The following is a 19,407-nucleotide window of genomic DNA, read 5'->3' on the forward strand; positions in this document are numbered from 1 at the left end:
GAGGGGCAGGACTGGCAGCTCAATATTCCGGGGTATAGAATCTTCAGGCAAGACAGAGGGGGGTGTAAAAGAGGGGGTGTCGCAATATTAATCAAGGAGTCAATTACTGCTGTAAGGAGGGATGATATCTTAGCAGGTTCCTCTAATGAGGCCATATGGGTAGAAATTAAAAACAAAAAGGGGGCAAGCACTTTGCTGGGAGTGTACTATAGGCCCCCAAACAGTCAGGGGGAGATAAAGGAACAGCTATGTTGGCAAATCTCAGAGAAGTGTAGAAATAATAGGGTAATAATAGTAGGGGATTTCAACTTCCCCAATATTAACTGGGATAGTCAGAATGTGAAAGACTTAGAGGGTGCGGAATTCTTAAAGTGCATCCAGGAGAGCATTTTGAGCCAGCATGTAGAAAGTCCTACAAGAGAGGGGGCGGTACTGGACCTAATTCTAGGGAATGTAGCCGGGCAAGTGGTAGAAGTGTCAGTAGGAGAGCATTTTGGTGACAGTGACCATAATTCGGTGAGATTTAAGGTAGTCATGGAAAAGGACAAAGATGGACCTGAAACAAAGGTTCCAAATTGGGGGAAGGCCGATTTTAATATGATAAGGCAGGATCTGGCCAAAGTGGACTGGGATCAGCTACTTGTAGGAAAATCCACATCAGAGCAGTGGGAGTCTTTCAGAAAGGAAATAGAGAGAGTACAACGTCAACATGTTCCCGTAAAGGTCAAGGTGGGACCAACAAATCCAGGGAACCCTGGATGTCAAGGGATATACAAGAATGGATTAGGAAAAAAAGGGAGGCTTTTGGCAGATACAAAGGACTAAAAACAGTGGAAGCCCTAGAGGAGTACAGAAAGTGCAGGGGGGTACTTAAAAAAGAAATTAGGAGAGCGAAGAGGGGGCATGAAAAAACACTAGCAGGCAAAATAAAGGAAAATCCCAAGGTGTTTTATAAGTATATTAAGGGCAAGAGGGTAATCAGTGAAAGAGTAGGGCCCATTAGGGACCAAAGTGGCAATCTGTGTGTAGAGCCGGAAGATGTAGGTGAGGTTTTAAATGACTATTTTGCATCTGTGTTCACTATGGAGAAGGACGATGTAGGCATAGAAATCAGGCAGGGGGATTGTGATATACTTGGACAAATTAGTATTGAGAGGGAGGAGGTACTAGCAGTTTTAGCGGGCTTAAAAGTAGATAAATCCCCAGGCCCTGACGGGATGTATCCCAGGCTGCTGTGTGAGGCAAGGGAGGAGATTGCAGGGGCTCTGACACAAATTTTCAGAACCTCTCTGGCCACAGAGGAGGTGCCAGAGGACTGGAGAACAGCTAACGTAGTATCATTGTTCAAGAGGGGTAGTAGGGATAAACCAGGGAATTACAGGCCAGTGAGCCTAACATCAGTGGTAGGGAAATTATTGGAAAAAATTCTGAGGGACAGAATTAGTCTCCACTTGGAGAGGCAGGGATTAATCAGGGATAGTCAGCGTGGCTTTGTCAGGGGGAGATCATGTCTGACCAATTTGATTGAATTTTCCGAGGGGGTGACTAGGTGTGTGGATGAGGGTAGTGCAGTTGATGTAGTCTACATGGACTTCAGTAAGGCTTTTGACAAAGTCCCACGTGGGAGACTGGTCAAGAAGTTAAGAGCCCATGGGATCCAGGGCAATTTGGCACATTGGATCCATAATTGGCTTTGTGGCAGGAGGCAGAGGGTGATGGTCGAAGGTTGTTATTGTGACTGGAAGCCTGTGTCCAGTGGTGTACCACAGGGATCGGTGCTGGGTTCTTTGCTGTTTGTAGTGTACATTAATGATTTAGATATGAATGTAGGAGGCATGATCAGTAAGTTCGCAGATGACATGAAAATTGGTGGAGTGGTAAATAGTGAGGAGGGAAGCCTCAGGCTACAGGACGATAGAGGCAGGATGGTTAGATGGGCAGAACAGTGGCAAATTGAATTTAACCTTGAAAAGTGTGAGGTGATGCATTTTGGGAGGACTAACAAGGCAAGGGAATGCACAATGAATGGTAGGACCCTAGGAAGGACAGAGGATCAGAGGGACCTTGGTGTGCATGTACATAGATCCCTGAAGGCAGCAGGACAGGTAGATAAGGTAGTTAAAAAGGCATATGGGATACTTGCCTTCATTAGCCGAGGCATAGAATATAAGAACAGGGAGGTTATGATGGAGCTGTACAAAACGCTAGTTCGGCCACAGCTGGAATACTGTGTTCAGTTCTGGTCGCCACACTATAGGAGGGATGTGATTGCATTGGGGAGTGTGCAGAGGAGATTCACCAGGATGTTACCTGGGCTGGAGTGCTTCAGCTATGAAGAGAGACTGGACAAGCTGGGTTTGCTTTCCTTAGAGCAGAGAAGGCTGAGGGGGGACCTGATTGAGGTATACAAAATTATGAGGGGCATAAATAGGGTAGATAGTTGCATTGGAGAGTGTGCAGAGGAGATTCACCAGGATGTTACCTGGGCTGGAGTGCTTCAGCTATGAAGAGAAACTGGACAAGCTGGGGTTGCTTTCCTTAGAGCAGAGAAGGCTGAGGGGGGACCTGATTGAGGTATACAAAATTATGAGGGGCATAAATAGGGTAGATAGAATGGAACTTTTCCCCTTAGTAGAGGGGTCAATAACCAGGGAGCATAGTTTCAAGGTAAGGGGCAGGAGGTTTAGAGGGGATTTGAGGAACAACTGTTTCACCCAGAGGGTGGTTGGAATCTGGAACTCACTGCCTGAAAGGGTGGTAGAGGCAGGAACCCCCAAAACTGCGACCTCTACCACCTAGAAGGACAAGGGCAGCAGGTGCATGGGACCACCACCACCTCCAAGTTCCCCTTCAAGTCACACACCATCCTGACTTGGAAGTATAACGCCATTCCTTCATCATCACTGGGTCAAAATCCTGGAACTCCTTCCCTAACAGCACTGTGGGAGCGCCTTCACCCCATGGATTGCAGTGGTTCAAGAAGGCGGCTCACCACCACCTTCTCAAGGGCCACTAGGGATGGGCAATAAATGCTGGCCTTGCAAGCGACGCAAACATCCCATGAATGAATTTTTAAAAAGCTATACTAAACCCTGGTTAGACAACAACTGGAGTACTGTGAGCAGTTCTGGGCACTACATCTTGGGAAGGATATATTGGCCTTGGAGGGAGTGCAGCGTAGGTTTGCTAGAATGATGCCCAGACTTCAAGGGTTAAGTTACGAGGAGGGATTACACAAATTAAGTTTGTATTCCCTAGAATTTAGAAGGTTAAGGGGTGATCTGATTGAAGTTTTCAAGATATTAAGGGGAACAGATAGGGTAGATAGAGAGAAACTATTTCCGCTGGTTGGGGATTCTAGGGCTAGGGGGCATAGTCTAAAAATTAGAGCCAGACCTTTCAGGAGTGAAATTAGGAAACACTTCTACACACAAAGGGTGGAAGAAGTTTGGAACTATCTTCCACAAATGGCAATTGATGCTAGATCAATTGTTAATTTAAAATTGGAAATTGATAGCTTTTTGTTAACCAAAGATATTAAGGGATACGGGCCAAAGGCGGGTATATGGAGTTAGGTCGCAGATCAGCCATGATCTCATTGAATGGCAGAACAGGCTTGAGGGGCTAAGTGGCCTCCTCCTGGTCCTCTGTTCCTACTCAGGGCACCTAGGATAGGGAAATAAATTCCGGCCTTGCCAGTGACGGCAACATGTTGCGACTTATAAAAAATTACTGCCTCCCGACTTGTGTCGTCAATGGTTTGTGGGTGGGATCAGGAAATGCTGGCAGCAACACAGATCGGACAAAAATGACATCAGGGGTCTTAACTATGTCACGCACATTGCAGTGTCTGAGTACCATGAATCCAATTAAATATTGGGAAGACCAAAGCCATTGTTTTCGGTCCCTGCCACAAATTCCATTCGCCAGTCACTGACTCTATGGGCTGGATTTTGATACTGGAGGCGTGTAGGAGGCGGTACTACAACTTTTGGGGTTGTAGTCCCGCCTCCATCGAGTTCTAGCCAACCCACTCGATTTTTACTTGATTGACCTTGTTGAGCCCACCCAGCGAGCTCAGCAGGCTAATTAAGGGCCACCCGGCAACAGGTGATGTCACAGATTGACATTTCGTCTGTCAAGAGCTTTTGACAGATGAAATATCAGCGTTTGACAGCTGTTTGAAGCTATCAAACACTGACAATCTGTACTCTGAGTTAATTCCTTCCTCTCAGGCTGATTTAGAGATCTCTCCAGAACAGAATGCTGAATGCTGCAACTTTTGACAGCTCGCGGCCATTCTGCTTTCTGTGCCGGTGAGATGAGGGACTCCCGAGACCTGAAGGAAGGAAGGCTGTAAAGGTAAGTAAAACTTATTTAAACACTTTATACACACCAAAGACACCTACCTCTGCACTCATGCACACATCACTCGCCTGAACACCGGACATCTCGACCCCTCCAAGCCCTTCAGCCCGACGGTCCGCCTCGCTAACTTGGCGTGGTTTGGAGCCGTCGGGAATCCCACACTTCAGGAATAAAAATAGGTATTAGGCTAAAAACTGCCTGTTAACTACCTGTTAACAGGCAGTTAATTGGCACTAATCCCCTTCCCGCCTTGGGGAGGCGGGTCCCAGCACAGGTCGGGTACCCGCCTCCTGGGAAACGGGCATGGAGGCGGGTTGGTGGCGGGATGGGATCATGCCCTCCGATTTCAAGATTTTAACCCCCCACACACCTCCAATCCCGCCTCCACGGCCCAATAAAAATCCTGCCCCATCTCTCTCCTGAACATCTGTCTGAGGCTGAACCACACTGTTCGCAAACTTGGTGTCATATTTGACCCTGAAATGAGCTTCCGACCACATATCTGCAGCATAACAAAGACCGCCTATTTCCACCTTGGTAACATCACCCGTCTCCGCCCTTGCCTCAGCTCATCCACTGCTGAAACCCTCATCCATGCCTTTGTTACCTCTAGACATGACTATTCCAATGCACTCCTGGCTGGCCTCCCACGTTCTACCCTCCGTAAACTTGAGGTCATCCAAAACTCGGCTGCCCGTGTCCTAGCTCGCACCAAGTCCCGTTCACCCATCACCCCTGTGCTCGCTGACCTACATCGGCTCCCGGTTAAGCAGCGCCTCGATTTCAAAATTCTCATCCTTGTTTTCAAATCCCTCCATGGTCTCGCTCCTCCCTATCTCTGTAATCTCCTTCAGCCCCACAACCCCCTGAGATATCTGCGCTCCTCTAATTCTGCCCTCTTGAGCATCCCTGATTATAATCGCTCCACCATTGGCAGTCGTGCCTTCTGCTGCCTTGGCCCTAAGCTCTGGAATTCCCTCCCTAAACCTCTCCACCTCGCTACCTCTCTCTCCTCCTTTAAGGCGCTCTTTAAGAAATTTGGCAGATGGAATATAATGTTGGAAAGTGTGAGGTTATGCACTTCGGCAGAAAAAATCAAAGAGCAAGTTATTATCTAAATGGAGAGAAACTGCAAAGTGCTACAGTACAAAAGGATCTGGGGGTCCTGGTGCATGAAACACAGAAGGTTAGTATGCAGGTACAGCAGGTGATCAGGAAGGCCAATGGAATCTTGGCTTTTATTGCAAAAGGAATGGAGTATAAAAGCAGGGAAGTCTTGCTTCAGTTATACAGGGTACTGGTGAGGCCACACCTGGAATACTGCGTACAGTTTTGGTTTCCATATTTAAGAAAAGATATACTTGCTCTCGAGGCAGTTCAGAGAAGGTTCACTAGGTTGATTCCGGAGATGAGGGGGTTGACTTATGAGGAAAGGTTGAGTAGGTTGGGCCTCTACTCATTGGAATTCAGAAGAATGAGAGGCGATCTTATCGAAACATATAAGATTGTGAGGGGGCTTGATCGGGTGGATGCGGTGAGGATGTTTCCACTGATGGGTGAGACTAGAACTAGGGGGCATAATCTTAGAATAAGGGGCTGCCGTTTCAAAACTGAGATGAGGAGAAACTTCTTCACTCAGATGGTAGTAAATCTATGGAATTTGCTACCTCAGAGAGCTGTGGAAGCTACGACATTAAATAAATTTAAAATAGAGATAGACAGTTTCCTAGCTGATAAGGGAATTAGGGGTTACGGGGAGCGGGCAGGGAAGTGGACGTGAGTCTAGGTTCGGATCAGCCATGATCCTATTGAATGGCGGAGCAGGCCCTAGGGGCCGTATGGCCTACTCCTGCTCCTACTTCTTATGTTCTTAAAACCTACCTCTTTGACCAAGCTTTTGGTCACCTGCCCTAATTTCTCCTTATGTGGCTCGGTGTCAAATTTTTTGTCTTAAAATACTCCTGTGAAGCGCCTTGGGACGTTTTACTATGTTAAATACAAGTTGTCGTTGTTGACATGCTGCATAACCCTTCAGTTGAACTCATTGCCCATTCTGAAACATCCTGTTGGAAACTGGTACTTTAGCTGACTTACTGCAAGTATCTTGCGCTGGAGGCGGAAACGGCAGATTTACCATCGGGTCATCTAGATCAACACGTACCAGATTCTGTCCGACATTTGCTGGCGCTGTCAAAAGAGAGGAAGAATAGAGGCTCTCATTCAACAGTTGCACGTTAATAAATCTAACAGCTGGACATGCTGAATACTGTCATCAAACAGGCACAAGTAATGCTGAGTAAGTAGATTTACTTTGGGATATGAAATGCTCTGGATTCTATAAAAATTGTACACATTTATCTGGTTTCTTGGTCGCCAGTTGGTAAACACTACTCGTCAGATCTGTGAGTCTGTCAGATGTTCTGATAGTTTAAATCCCAAATTTCTTATCAAGCTCATCCAATCCTTTTGCTCTTGAGAATATTTGCTGACTCCCAGTCACTGAGCCCAGTAATGGAAAAACTAACAGGGTTGAAAATAGTTTAGTGACTTGGCCAAGATCAGGCAAAGTAACAGAGCAGCACCATAAGCACTTCTAAAAGGTCCTGCATGTCTACAGACTTTTTGGTAATTTTTTGACAAAGTGCAGCTGTTTAAACAAATAATTTATGGAAAGATAGATAGAAATTAATTCTGCTAATTAAAAAAAAAATACAATCCAACCAGAAGTAGAATCAGTGAAGAGGACATAAACAGACTGGCTGTGAAATTAAACGCAGGGAAGTGTGAAGTGATTCATTTTGGTAGGAAGAATGAGGAGAGGCAATATAAACTAAATGGTACAATTTTAAAGGGGGTGCAGGAACAGAGAGACCTGGGGGTGTAGTACACAAATATTTGAAGCTGGCAGAACAAGTTGAGAAGGCTATTAAAAAATCATATAGGATCCTAGGCTTTATAAATAGAGGCTTGGAGTACAAAAGCAAGGAAGTTATGTTAAACCTTTATAAAATACTGGTTAGGCTTCAGCTGAAGCATTGGGCCAGAAATTCCAGGCCAGAAGCGTGAGTGCGCTCGGGGTACTCACGCTTCTGGCCGTTGGAAATGCCGGCGTTCAGCAGGAACAGCGCATGCGGGGAACGCCGGCATTTCCAGACCTCGAGCGCGTGCGACTGCACAGGCAGCGCTTGCGCAGTGAACTTCGTGGATTTCATTCATGAAATCCGTGAGGGTAAGTCCTCAGAACTTACACTGAAAAAAAGCAACTGTAAAGTGGTTCATTGGCTGCGGAGGAAGATATATTTTATCGTGGAGCTTTTGAAATGCAATATTTTTGTTTGGGAAAGGGAGGGAAGTTATTTTAAGAAATTTTAAGTAAGTTTTAAAGTTAAAATTTTTTTTTTTTAAAGGGTTTTCAGAACGGTAGGTAGAAGGAGCAATTGTGGCTGTGTGAATGGAATGTGAGAATGAGTTATGTATGTATGTCCACATATATTCCTTTACGTATATGTATGTATGTTTTATATTCCTTTACTATGAATGTATGTTTTTAATTATGATTTTCCAATAAGTTACTTTCTCTGAAAGTCATAATTAAATAATACATTCATACACATAAGTAAAGGAATATATACATAACACGCAAAGGAATATATACAGACATACATACTTTCAGAAGCTCCACGATAAGAAATATCTTCCTCCGCAGCCTCTGTAGCAACTGTACCCATGCTTTTTTCATGTGTAAGTTGTAATGACTGGACCTCACTGAAAGCATTAATGAAAGCGGCGAATTATACTGCGCACGCGCTGCATGTGCAGTCGCACGCGTTCTGCCTCTGAACCCCTTCGTTCAGAGGACAGGAAATGCCGGTTTTCCCCACATGCACTGTGCATGCTGAAAACCGGCATTTCATCCGGCCAGATGCGTAAGTACCCCGACCGTACTAGCGCATTTGGAAGGGAATTATTGGGCCAACATTTTACATGTCAATAAAATAAAAAATTTAACACTTGCACGACTTGCCCCCTCGCATCTGCGACTGAGGGTCCAAGGAGGTGCATTGCGCAAGAGGTCATCATCGGACGTATCCTCACACTGTTCCCTTTGGGGAACTGTATGAAGTGGTGGAAGGATTTATGGCCGTGATTAACGCTCATTCCGTGACCGTAACCATCTTTGAACCAGCCATTAGGGTGGTTAGTCCTATGGCGGGAGGGTTTTACGGGCTCCCACAACCCATCTGAGGGGGGGGGGGCCACCAACACCCACGGACGCAAGTATCCCGCTGGATGTCCACCCAGAATTTAAAGTTGGAGCTCCGACTCCACTTGCCGGGACTGTCTGGAGTGGGGTTCAAAACCCTACTCCTTCTGGCCCAGCGGAGGGGATGCTTACTGCTACGCAAAAGGCCCACTCCGCACAAAAGGTGACACCCATACGTTTCCTGCGCCTTTTCCCTCCCCGTGACTGGAGCCCTATGCTGCCATTTCACGTTGCTAATCGGATTGGGCGTTTGTCATAGCGGTAGGATCCCCGCCGCTGGGCCAGATCAGGGTAGGGTTTCGAACCCCGCTCCAGACAGTCCCGGCAAGTGGAGTCGGAGCTCCGGCTCTAAATTCTGGGTTGACATCCAGTGGGATATTTGCGTCCGTGGGTGTGCGTGGCCCCCCCTCCTTGTATAGCTTGTGGGAGCCCGTAAAACCCTCCCGCCATAGGACTAACCGCCCTAATGGCTGGTTCAAAGATGGTTACGGTCACGGAATGAGCGTTAATCACGGCCATAAATCCTTCCACCACTTCATACAGTTCCCCAAAGGGAACAGTGTGAAGACACGTATGACGACGACATTGCTAAATGAATAAATGGAATTTTAAAAATTCTTTTAGGGCTTTTAAAAGTCTTTAAATTGCTTTAATTCTCTTTAAAACTACTTCAGATTACTCAAAATAATGTAAACATTTTAAAAATTTTATAAAAGTTACCAAAATCTTGAAAAAACTTCCAAAAACCTATTTAAACTGCTGCTTTGCATGTAAAAAAGCAAAGCAGCTTGGCAGAAACATTGGGGGCGTGTCCAGTGAAACTGAGACCTCAAGGGGCGTGTCTCACTTACACTGCACGCTCCTGGGTCCGCGCTGGCTGCACTCCTGGGCGGCGTGACGTCATACGCTGCCCGGGATTCTTGTTTCAGTTTCTGGAAGTGCAGGCGTCCCTGGAGCTGATTGGCAGGAGCGCGGGGTAAGTGCAAATACGGGGCTTGCACGCGCTGCAAGCCCCGTTCTGGAATTTCTGGCCCATTATGTTCAATTCTGGGCACCACACTTTAGGAAGGATGTCAAGAACTTGGAGAGGGTGCAGAAGAGATTTACTAGAATGGTACCAGGGATGAGGGACATCAATTATGTGGAGAGGCTGGACAAACTGGGTTGTTCTCCTTAGATTTGATGAACGGTTTTGACCTGACTGTTCTCTGGCTCCTTAATGGCAAGGAGGTTTGCTCAGTCCCCAGTACAGCACTGAAGTGTCAGCCTATACTATGTGCTCAAGTCTCTGGAGTCAGATTGAACCTAATAGAGGTCTTTAAAATTATGAAAGGTTTTGATAGAGTGGATACAGAGAGAATGTTTCCACTTGTGGGGAAGAGCATAACTAGAGGCCATCAATGTAAGATAGTCACCAAGAAATCCAATAGGGAATTCAGAAGAAACTTCTTTACCCAGAGAGTGGTGAGAATATGGAACTCGCTACCACAGGGAGTGGTTGAAGCGAATAGTATAGATGCATTTAAGGGGAGGCTGGACAAGCATATGAGGGAGAAGGGAATAGAGGGTTATGCTGATAGATTTAGATGAGGAAAGACGGGGGGAGGCTGGAGTGGAGCATAAACACCGTCATGGACTGGTTGGGCTGAATGGCCTGTTTCTGTGCTGGATATCCTATGTAATCCTATGTAACCCCCATCCACTACCTTAGAGGCACAAGCACTAGCCAAGTCTGAGAGGTTGTTCGGTGCAGATTACACATTCACCATGGCATCCCTATAAAGCAGCAATCAGGCAGAAGCCTCCACACTCTTCACTGTCTCCTTCAGCTCAAGGAGTTATGCCAACCCATTCTTAGCTTATGCCCACCTTGCCTTTCACAGTAACGGGAAGCAGAGGAAGATTATCTGGAGGAAGATGAGGGGGGAATGGAATTTCTTCCTGGTAGATTATGACAACGATGATCACAATGAGGATAATGAAAAGGTTGTGGATAATGAACGGGCCACACAAAAGTCCCTGGATGAAGCCAATGCTGCGCGTTCCTTGTCCCAACCCCTCAATATTACCCACTCCATCAGTGGTTTCCTCACTTGCAAACACCAGCTCAACCACTTCCACAGTGCAAATCAAGATGTGGCTCTGGGTGACTCACAAAGCATGAGGGCGTTGGAGGAGCGAGGAATGTGAGGATGTCCCACCCTCCCAGAGGAGGCTGCATAAGAACATAAGAAATAGGAGCCAAGAGTAGGCCATACGGTCCATCGCGCCTGCTCCACCATTCTATAAGATCATGGCTGAACTTTTACTTCAATTCCACTTTCCCGCCTTATCCCCATATCCCTTGATTCCCTTAGTGCCCAAAAATCTATCAATCTCAGTCTTGAATATACTCAACGACTGAGCATCACAGCCCTCTGGGGTAGAGAATTTCAAAGATTCACAACCCTCTGAGTGAAGAAATTTCTCCTCATCTCAGTCCTAAATGTTTGACCCCTTATCCTGAGACTATGCCCCCTAGTTCTAGCCTCTCCAGCCGGGGGAAACAACCTCTCGGCCTCTTGCCTGTCAAGCCCTCTAAGAATTTTATAGCTTTCAATGAGATCACCTCATATTCGTCTAAACTCCAGAGAATATAGGCCAATTCTACTCAATCTCTCCTCATAGGATAGCCCTTTCAGCCCAGGAATCAATCTAGTGAACCTTCGTTGCACCACCGCTAAGGCAAGTATATCCTTCCTTAGGGAAGGAGACAAAAACTGTACACAGTACTCCAGGTGTGGTCTCACCAAAGCCTTATAGAATTGCAGCAAGACTTACGCCAAACCCCTTGCAATAAAGACTAACATACCATTTGTCTTCCTAATTGCTTGCTGTACCTGCATGTTAACTTTCTGTGTTTCACGTACATGGAATCCCTTTCAATACCAACATAAGACTCACCTTTTAAAAAATATTCTGCTTTTCCATTTCTTCCTACCAAAGTGGATATTTTCACACTTCCCCACATTATACTCCATCGGCCACCTTCCTGCCCAATCAGTTAACTGGTCCATATCCCTTTGTAGCCTCTTTGGGCCCTCCTCACAGTTTACTTTCCCACCGAACTTTGTATCGTCAGCAAACATGGATATATTAGAAACAGCCGGCCTTGGCTATAAATTTGTGCAACTCAGATCACTGTTATTCTCGCCTGAAAAGAAGGTTGTTCAAGGAACATCACAACTAGGTAAATTAGCAAACAGCCAGTCTGAAAAGCGCTACCTGTGAATAGATTGCCAATTGGGAGAGTGGGAAATACAATGGCTGGTAATTAAAAGTAGCCTGCAGTACCTCAAAGGGGAGCCACAGTACTATCAATCCTTTCATTCCAGGACCTGATTACAGTGCTGAAAAATATACAACAATCTAAGCAGGACTACCAAGGTAAGGCTCCCCTTCACATCTCTCTCACTCCCTAGACAGCCTTGACTGTTAGCCACAGCACTATCAATCCTTCCCTTCCCCGCTTCCATTGCCTCTCCTCAACTCAACACGGAACACATCATTGCACATCATTTCTGCTTTCACTCACTCTCAAAACCGACTATTGCCCTCACAAGTACTTCCACCTCTTGGCCACACATGCTGCTCCTTCCTGTCATCAAGCACACTATGCTAGGCAACCTTGAAAATCCTTAAACTGGGCACATTTTAACCAACTTCTTGCAGGAGAACTTGGCACCCAAATGGAGGGAGATTATGAGAGGAGGAGAAGGGCCTGCCCAAACTCACTGGAGGCCCAGCTTATGTCCCAGTTCTGCTGACCAGGACAGAGATGTGGACTTTAGATAGCTTCCGTAACATGTTGGGAAATGTTGAGGAGTCCACTAACAACTTGAATGAGATTCTAGCAAATAGAACTAACACTCTACTCTCAGCAATGGAGCATTTGGTCACTTCAATGGATACCATTGCCCTCCCTGTAGGAGGTTGTGGCACCAGCAATAATACCTCTCAGAGATGCTCATACTAGAGCTATATGGGCTCTAAGCTCAACCATCTTTTACGCTTTGGGCAAGCTGGGAGACCAAGTGGATAGGCACTTCATTTGGATCACAGATATCCTATACTGCATTCTCTCACAAAGCAGTAGAATTGCTGACCTGCAACCCAATGGAAAATGCTGTTGTGCAATGGGAATGGAATATGTTGCCATCTCTCAGGATGACAGCATATCTGGAGCATCCCTAAAGCAGATAAAAGAGGATATAGGAACGTCATGAGGATCTTGCACCGAAGTGTGGGCTTTTTGTGTAAGCCAGTAAAAAGATAAACCTTTTTGAAATCTTCATGTGCAGAATATTCTTGCTGTAGCTTGTAGTCTTGCAATCTTAGTTAACATGTGAGAAGTCGCACAACACCAGGTTATATTCCAACAGCTTTATTTGAAATCACAAGCTTTCGGAGCACTGCTCCTTCGTCAGGTGAAGTGAAGAGATGCATATAGGCACAGCATATATAGCCAGAGAACACTGCCAGATGATTACAGGTAATCTTTCTAACTGCCTTTTATCACACCTCGGCAGAGAGATAATCACAGCAGTCAAAGGTGTGAATGGTGTCCAAACAGGTCAGTCAGGAAAACATTACATCAAAGAACAATGAGGTGGGGTCACAAGGGGTCAAATGTTGCAGATGCTGGGGTCTGTATGAAAAACAAAAAACAAACAAAATTTTTTTTTGCTGGAAATCACAGCAGGTCCGGCCGCATCTGTGCAGAGAGAACAAGCCAATGACGACTTGAGTCTGGATGACTCTACGTCAGGTGGGGTTACATGTAGCGTGACATGAACCCAAGATACCGGTTGAGGCCGTCCTCATGGGTGCGGAACTTGGCTATCAGTTTCTGCTTGACGATTTTGCGTTGTCGTGTCTCGAAGGCCGCCTTGGAGAATGCTTACCCACTGGTTTACTAATGCACCGAAATGAAGGAAACCTGCTATTTTGACCCAGTTTGGGCTATATGTGATTGCAGTCCCATACGAACATGGTTGACTCTCATTCAAACCATTCAGTTGTTATCAAACTGCTACTCAGGGCACCTAGAGATGGGCAATAAATTCCAGCCTTGCCTAATGAACACATTCCGCAAGCTAACAAAAAAATGAGTGCCTCCTGACTTTTACTGCCCATGACCTTCGGGTGGGATCAGGAACTGCGGGCAGCCATGCGGGTGGGACAACAATGGCATCAGGGGTCTTAAACATCACGCACATTGCAGTGCCAGAGCACCATGACATGCTGCATAACCCTTCAGTTGATCTCATTGCCCATCCTGAAACATACTGTTGCAAATTAGTACTTTTGCTGACTCACCAAATGGATCTTGTGCCAGAGCCGGATACGGCTGAAATGCCATCGGGTCATTTGGATCAACACGTGCCAGATTCTGTCCGACAATTGGTGGCGCTGTCAAAAGAGAGAAAGAATAGAAATTCTCATTCAATATTTGCACGTTAATAAATCTGGGCCCAAAAATTCGGGTCTCCACGGGTGAGTACGCATGGGGTACTCACCCGTAGGCCCAATGGAAGTGCTGGTTTCCTGCATGCACTGCGCATGCGCGGGAAACCGGCACTTCCGTTTCCCCTGAAAGCAGGGGTTCAGAGGTTGAACGCGTGCGCAGGAGAGGCTGCGCGTGCGCATCGAACTTATGTATTTTTTACAGGTTTTCCCAGGAGGGTAAGTCTGCAGAAGTTACATATATAAAAAGCAGGCGTAAGGCCTGCTTTTTACAAGGTAAATGGTGAATTAATTAAAATTAAAACATTTTTTCCACAGGTTTATTATTTTTAAATACTTTAAAGAAAGGTAAGTTTATTTTTACCCTCGTTAGAAAATAAAATTATTTTTTCAAAAATTTAAATTATTGTTTAAAATAGTTATTTCTTGTAATTTATAGTTTATTTTAAAAATGTGATTTAAAAAAAAAAATTTATTTGAAGATTTAGTGATGTTTTGGGGCCCGTAGTATTTCTAAGTTTTGACAGCACTTCCTGTCAAACTTATGAATGGAGCATTCCTTGCTCCGATTGGCTCCCCATGGCCCACGTGATCCCAGGGGACGCATCGAACTAACTGCGCCCCGGGATACGCAAGCACTGCGTGCCGGCAGCTGGAGCAGGCCCAGGATCGGAATTCCACGGGGGCCCACAGCACAACGGCTGGCGCGCAAGGTAAGTGCAGGTCGGGGGCTTACACCCGCGGGAAGCCCCCGACCCAAATTTCTGGGCCATTAATATTTGCACGTTAATAAATCTAACAACTGGACATGCTGAATGTTGTCATCAGGCACAAGTACAATAGTGCTGAATAAATACATTTTCTTTAGGATATGAAATAATTCTGGACTCTGTAAAAGTTGTAAACATTTATCTGGTTTCTTGGTCGACAGTTAGAATACACTACTTGTCAGATCTGTTAGTCTGTCAGATGTTTTGATAGTTCAAATCTTCAAATTCTTATGAGGCTTATCCAGTCCTTTTACTCTGGAGCATCTTTACTGACTCCCAGTCACTGAACCCGATAATATAATAACTAACAGGGTCAGAAATAGTTTAGTGATTTGACGAGAACAGGCAAAGAAACAGAGCATCACCATGAGCACCGCCACACTGTTCACACTGTAAAATGACTAACAGCACAATTCATCTTTCACACTGTACTGAGCTTCATCGGTTCACTAACTCTGCATCTTACAAGATGTGTTGTCAACCACCTTAACAGGAATTACTTGCATCAGTTTCAAACATCTCCCTCCTCTTTTACAAGGTGATATCGGCAGATTTATGGGGCGAAATTTTAACCTCCCAGGATGGGCAGGAGAGGGGCGAGGGTTTGGTTAAAATTACAAAACTCGGAAACCGGACCCCAACCCGCCACCAACAGGTCCACCTCTGGTTTCAACAGATGCGGGTTGGGGAGGCGGGAGACTAACTTGCTCTTAAGAGGCTGTGAAGAGCAAGTGGACTGGAGAGGGCATACGGAACATTAGAGAGCTGACCACCTAAATAGAGCAGGGCATAGAGCCATGGGAAGTGGTGAGATTGGTGGCACAGTGCGGGCCGGAGGTTAATGGGCGCAGGCCTACATGTTCACTATGGCATCCCTATAAAGCAACAATCAGAAGCTTTATGGCTGTTCCCAGGCTCCTTAATCGCAAGGAGTTTCAGCCTTGGTGACTATGTGCTGACTATGTGCTCAAGTCTCTGGAGTGGGGCTTGACACCCCACCTTCTACCACAGAGGCACAAGTACTACCACTGGGCCAAGTCTGAGAGATAGTGGTTGCAGATTACACATTCAACATGGCATCCGTATAAAGCAGCAATCGTGCAGAAGTCCCCTCACACTCCACTGTCTCTCTCATCCCAAGGTATTACATAGGATATGCAGCACAGAAACAGGCCATTCAGCCTAACCAGTCCATGCCGGTGTGTATACTCCACTCGAGCCTCCTCCCATCTTTCCTCATCTAACGCCATCAGCATAACACTCTATTCCCTTCTCCCTCATATGCTTATCTAGCCTCCTCTTAAATGCATCTACACTATTCGTCTCAACCACTCCCTGTGGTAGCGACTTCCACATTCTCACCATTCTCTGGGTAAAGAGGCTTCTTCTGAATTCCCTATTTGATTTCTTGGTGACTATCTTATATTGATGGCCTTTAGTTTTTCTCTTCCCCACAAGTGGGAACACTCTTGCTGTGTCTACTCTATCAAAACCTTACATAATTTTAAAGGCCTTTATTAGGTCACCCCTCAGCCTTCTCTTTTCAAATATTATGGAAACCCATTCTCAGCTTATGCCCTCCTTTCCTGCACATCCATCACAGCAATGGAAACAGCGGACGATTACCTGGAGGAAGACGAGAGTGGGAATAGAATTTCATCCTGGTAGATTATGACAATGTTGAAGACATTGAAAAGGATGAGGATGATGAACGAGCCACACAGACGTCCCTGGATGAAGCCAATGCTCCGTGTTCCTTGTCCCAGGTCCCTCAATTTCATCCACTCCATCACTTGTTTCCTTATTTCTAAACACCAGCTCAAATACTTCCACAGTGTAAATGAGGATGTGGCACTGGGTGACTCACAAAACATGAGGGAGCTGGGGGAGTGAGGAATGTGAGGATGTCCCACCCTCCCAGAGGAGGCTGCAGAAATGGCCGGCCTTGGCTATACAGTTCTACATCTCAGATCTCTGTTATTCTTGCCTGAAAAGAAGATTGCTTAAGGAACATCACAACTACATCAATTGGCAAACGGCCAGCTGACATGCACTACCTGTGGGCAGATTGCTGATTGGGAGAGTGGGAAATACGACGGCTGCTACTTGAAGGTAGCCTGCAGTACCTAAATGGGGAGCCACAGCACTCTCAATCCTTTCATTCCCCACTTCCTATGCCTCTCCTCAACTCAGCAATTCTTTTCTGCTTCCATTCACTCCCAAAATCCACTATTGCCCTCATAACGTCTTCTTCCTCCTGGCCACACATGCTGCTCCTTCCTGTTATCGAGCACACTATGCTAAGCAACCTTGCAAATCATTAAACAGGGCACATTTTCTTGCAACCAACTTCTTGCAAGAGAAACTGGTACTCAAATGGAGGGAGATTATGAGAAGAGGAGGAGGAGCTGCCAGACTCACTGGAGGGCCAGCTCATGTCCCGGTTCTGCTGGCTAGGACAGAGATGTGGACATTAGGGAGCTCCCGTAACATGTTGGAGAATGTGGAGGAGTCCATTAACAACTTGTGTGAGATTCTAGCAAATAGAACCGATACTTTACAGTCAACAACAAAGAATTTGGTCACCTCGAATGGTGCTGCAGCTGGGCCCTCCCTGCTGGGGACTGTGGCACTAACAATACTATCCTCAGGAATGCTAGTACTAGAGCTATATGGACTATAAGCTCAAACATCTACTATGCCTTGAGCAAGCTGGGAGACCAAGTGGATAGTTACTTCAGTTGGATCACGGATATCCTATACCAGCCTTGCCAGTGACACCAACATGCCGCGAATGAAACAAAAATGACTGCCTCCCGAATTGTACATTCCAGGGCTTATGTGTCAGATCAGGAACTGCCGACAGCAATGTGGGCAGCACAAAAATGGTGTCAGGGGTCTTAACGGTGTCACGCACATTGCAGTGCCAGAGCACCACGACATTCTACATAACCCTTCAGTTGAACTCATTGCCCATTCTGAAACATCTTTTTGAAAATGGGTACTTTTGCTGACTCACCGGGTCCAGCAAGAGAGAAACTACTCGGATCAAATGAAGAATCCGTTTCTTCATCCAGAGGCTGAAACAGCATCGAGTCATTTGGATCTACAGTTACCAGATTCAGTCCAACATTTGCTTGCACTGTGAAGAGAGAGGAAGAATAGTAGTTCTCATTGCACATTAGCACGTCAATAAATCTCATAACTGCACAAGCAGAATGTTGTCATCACACAGGCACAAGTACAATAGTGCTGTCAGATGTTTTGATCTCAAACTTTTCAACAAGCATCAAGCTTATCCAATACTTTTGCCTTTTAGCATCTTTTCTGCCTCACAGTCACTGAACCCGGAAATGGAATAACTAATAGGGTCAGAAATAGTCCAGTGACTTGACAAGAACAGGGAAAGTAAGAGAGCAGCACCATGAGCACCAATACACTCTTCAGCCAGTAAAATGACTATCAGCACAAGTCATCTTTCACACTATACTGAGGTAATATTGCACCACCGCCCAACCAACCCCCACCCACCCCCCACCCAGCCCCACCGCCCACAAGCCCCACTGCACAGAAACTGCACAGCAGTGCAGGACAAGGTTTTGTGCCCTACAAGGGAAGACAAGGTAACAAACAAGTCACTTTCTGCCTTCTTTCTTGGGCACCACAGACAGCGAGACAGTGCCTTAGACTGGGTATTATGTAACGAGAAAGGATTAATTAGCAATCTTGTTGTACGAGGCCCCTTGAGTCTGAGCAATCATAATATGATCGAATTCTTCATTAAGATGGCGAATGAAGTAGTTGACTCAGAGACTAGGGTCCTCAATTTAAATAAAGGAAATTACGATGGTCTGAGGAGCGAGTTGGGTAGGATTGATTGGGGAATGGCACTCAAAGGGTTGACGGTGGATAGGCAATGGCAAACATTCAAAGACCGAATGGATGAGCTACAGAATTTGTTCATCCCAGTTTGGTATAAAAATAAAACAAAAAAGGTGACTCAACCGTGGCTAACAAGGGAAATTAGGGATAGCATAAGATCCAAGGAGACGACATATAAATTGGCCAGAAAAAGCAATAATCCTGAGGATTGGGAGCAGTTTGGGATTCAACAAAGGAGGACAAAGGGATTAATTAAGAAAGGGAAAATAGAATATGAGAGTAAGCTAGTAGGGAACATAAAAACTGACTGTAAAAGCTTTTATAGATATGTGAAGAGAAAAAGATTGGTGAAGTCAAGTGTAGGTCCCTTGCAGTCAGAATCAGGGGAATTTATAATGGGAAACAAAGAAATGGCAGACCAACTAAATTCATACTTTGGTTCTGTCTTCACAAAGGAGGACACAAATAACCTCCCAGAGATGCCGGGGAACATAGGGCCTGATGAAAGGGTGGAACTGAAAGAAATCAGTATTTGTAGGGAAATGGTGTTTGGAAAATTGATGGGACTGAAGGCCGATAAATCCCCAGGGCCTGATAATCTACATCCCAGGATACTTA

General features: G+C 45.8%; 1 protein-coding gene across 7 annotated transcripts in view; it reads right to left on the reverse strand.

Annotated features, from left to right (window-relative positions):
* Nucleotides 1–19,407, reverse strand: part of LOC147116896 (uncharacterized) — a 298,183-nt gene that overhangs the window by 75,708 nt on the left and 203,068 nt on the right. For all 7 annotated transcript variants that reach the window (XM_085987101.1, XM_085987106.1, XM_085987105.1 and 4 more), the window contains 3 exons: nt 17,927–18,049; nt 13,991–14,083; nt 6,463–6,555 (listed from right to left, as the gene is read on the reverse strand). In XM_085987101.1, the coding sequence (XP_085843227.1) occupies nt 6,463–6,555; nt 13,991–14,083; nt 17,927–18,049 (309 nt within the window). The remainder of the gene's footprint in view (nt 1–6,462; nt 6,556–13,990; nt 14,084–17,926; nt 18,050–19,407) is intronic.

Source organism: Somniosus microcephalus, chromosome 5 (assembly GCF_052327205.1).
Source record: "Somniosus microcephalus isolate GS21.2 chromosome 5, FLI_Smic_1.0, whole genome shotgun sequence".
NCBI classification, from domain to species: Eukaryota; Metazoa; Chordata; class Chondrichthyes; order Squaliformes; family Somniosidae; genus Somniosus; species Somniosus microcephalus.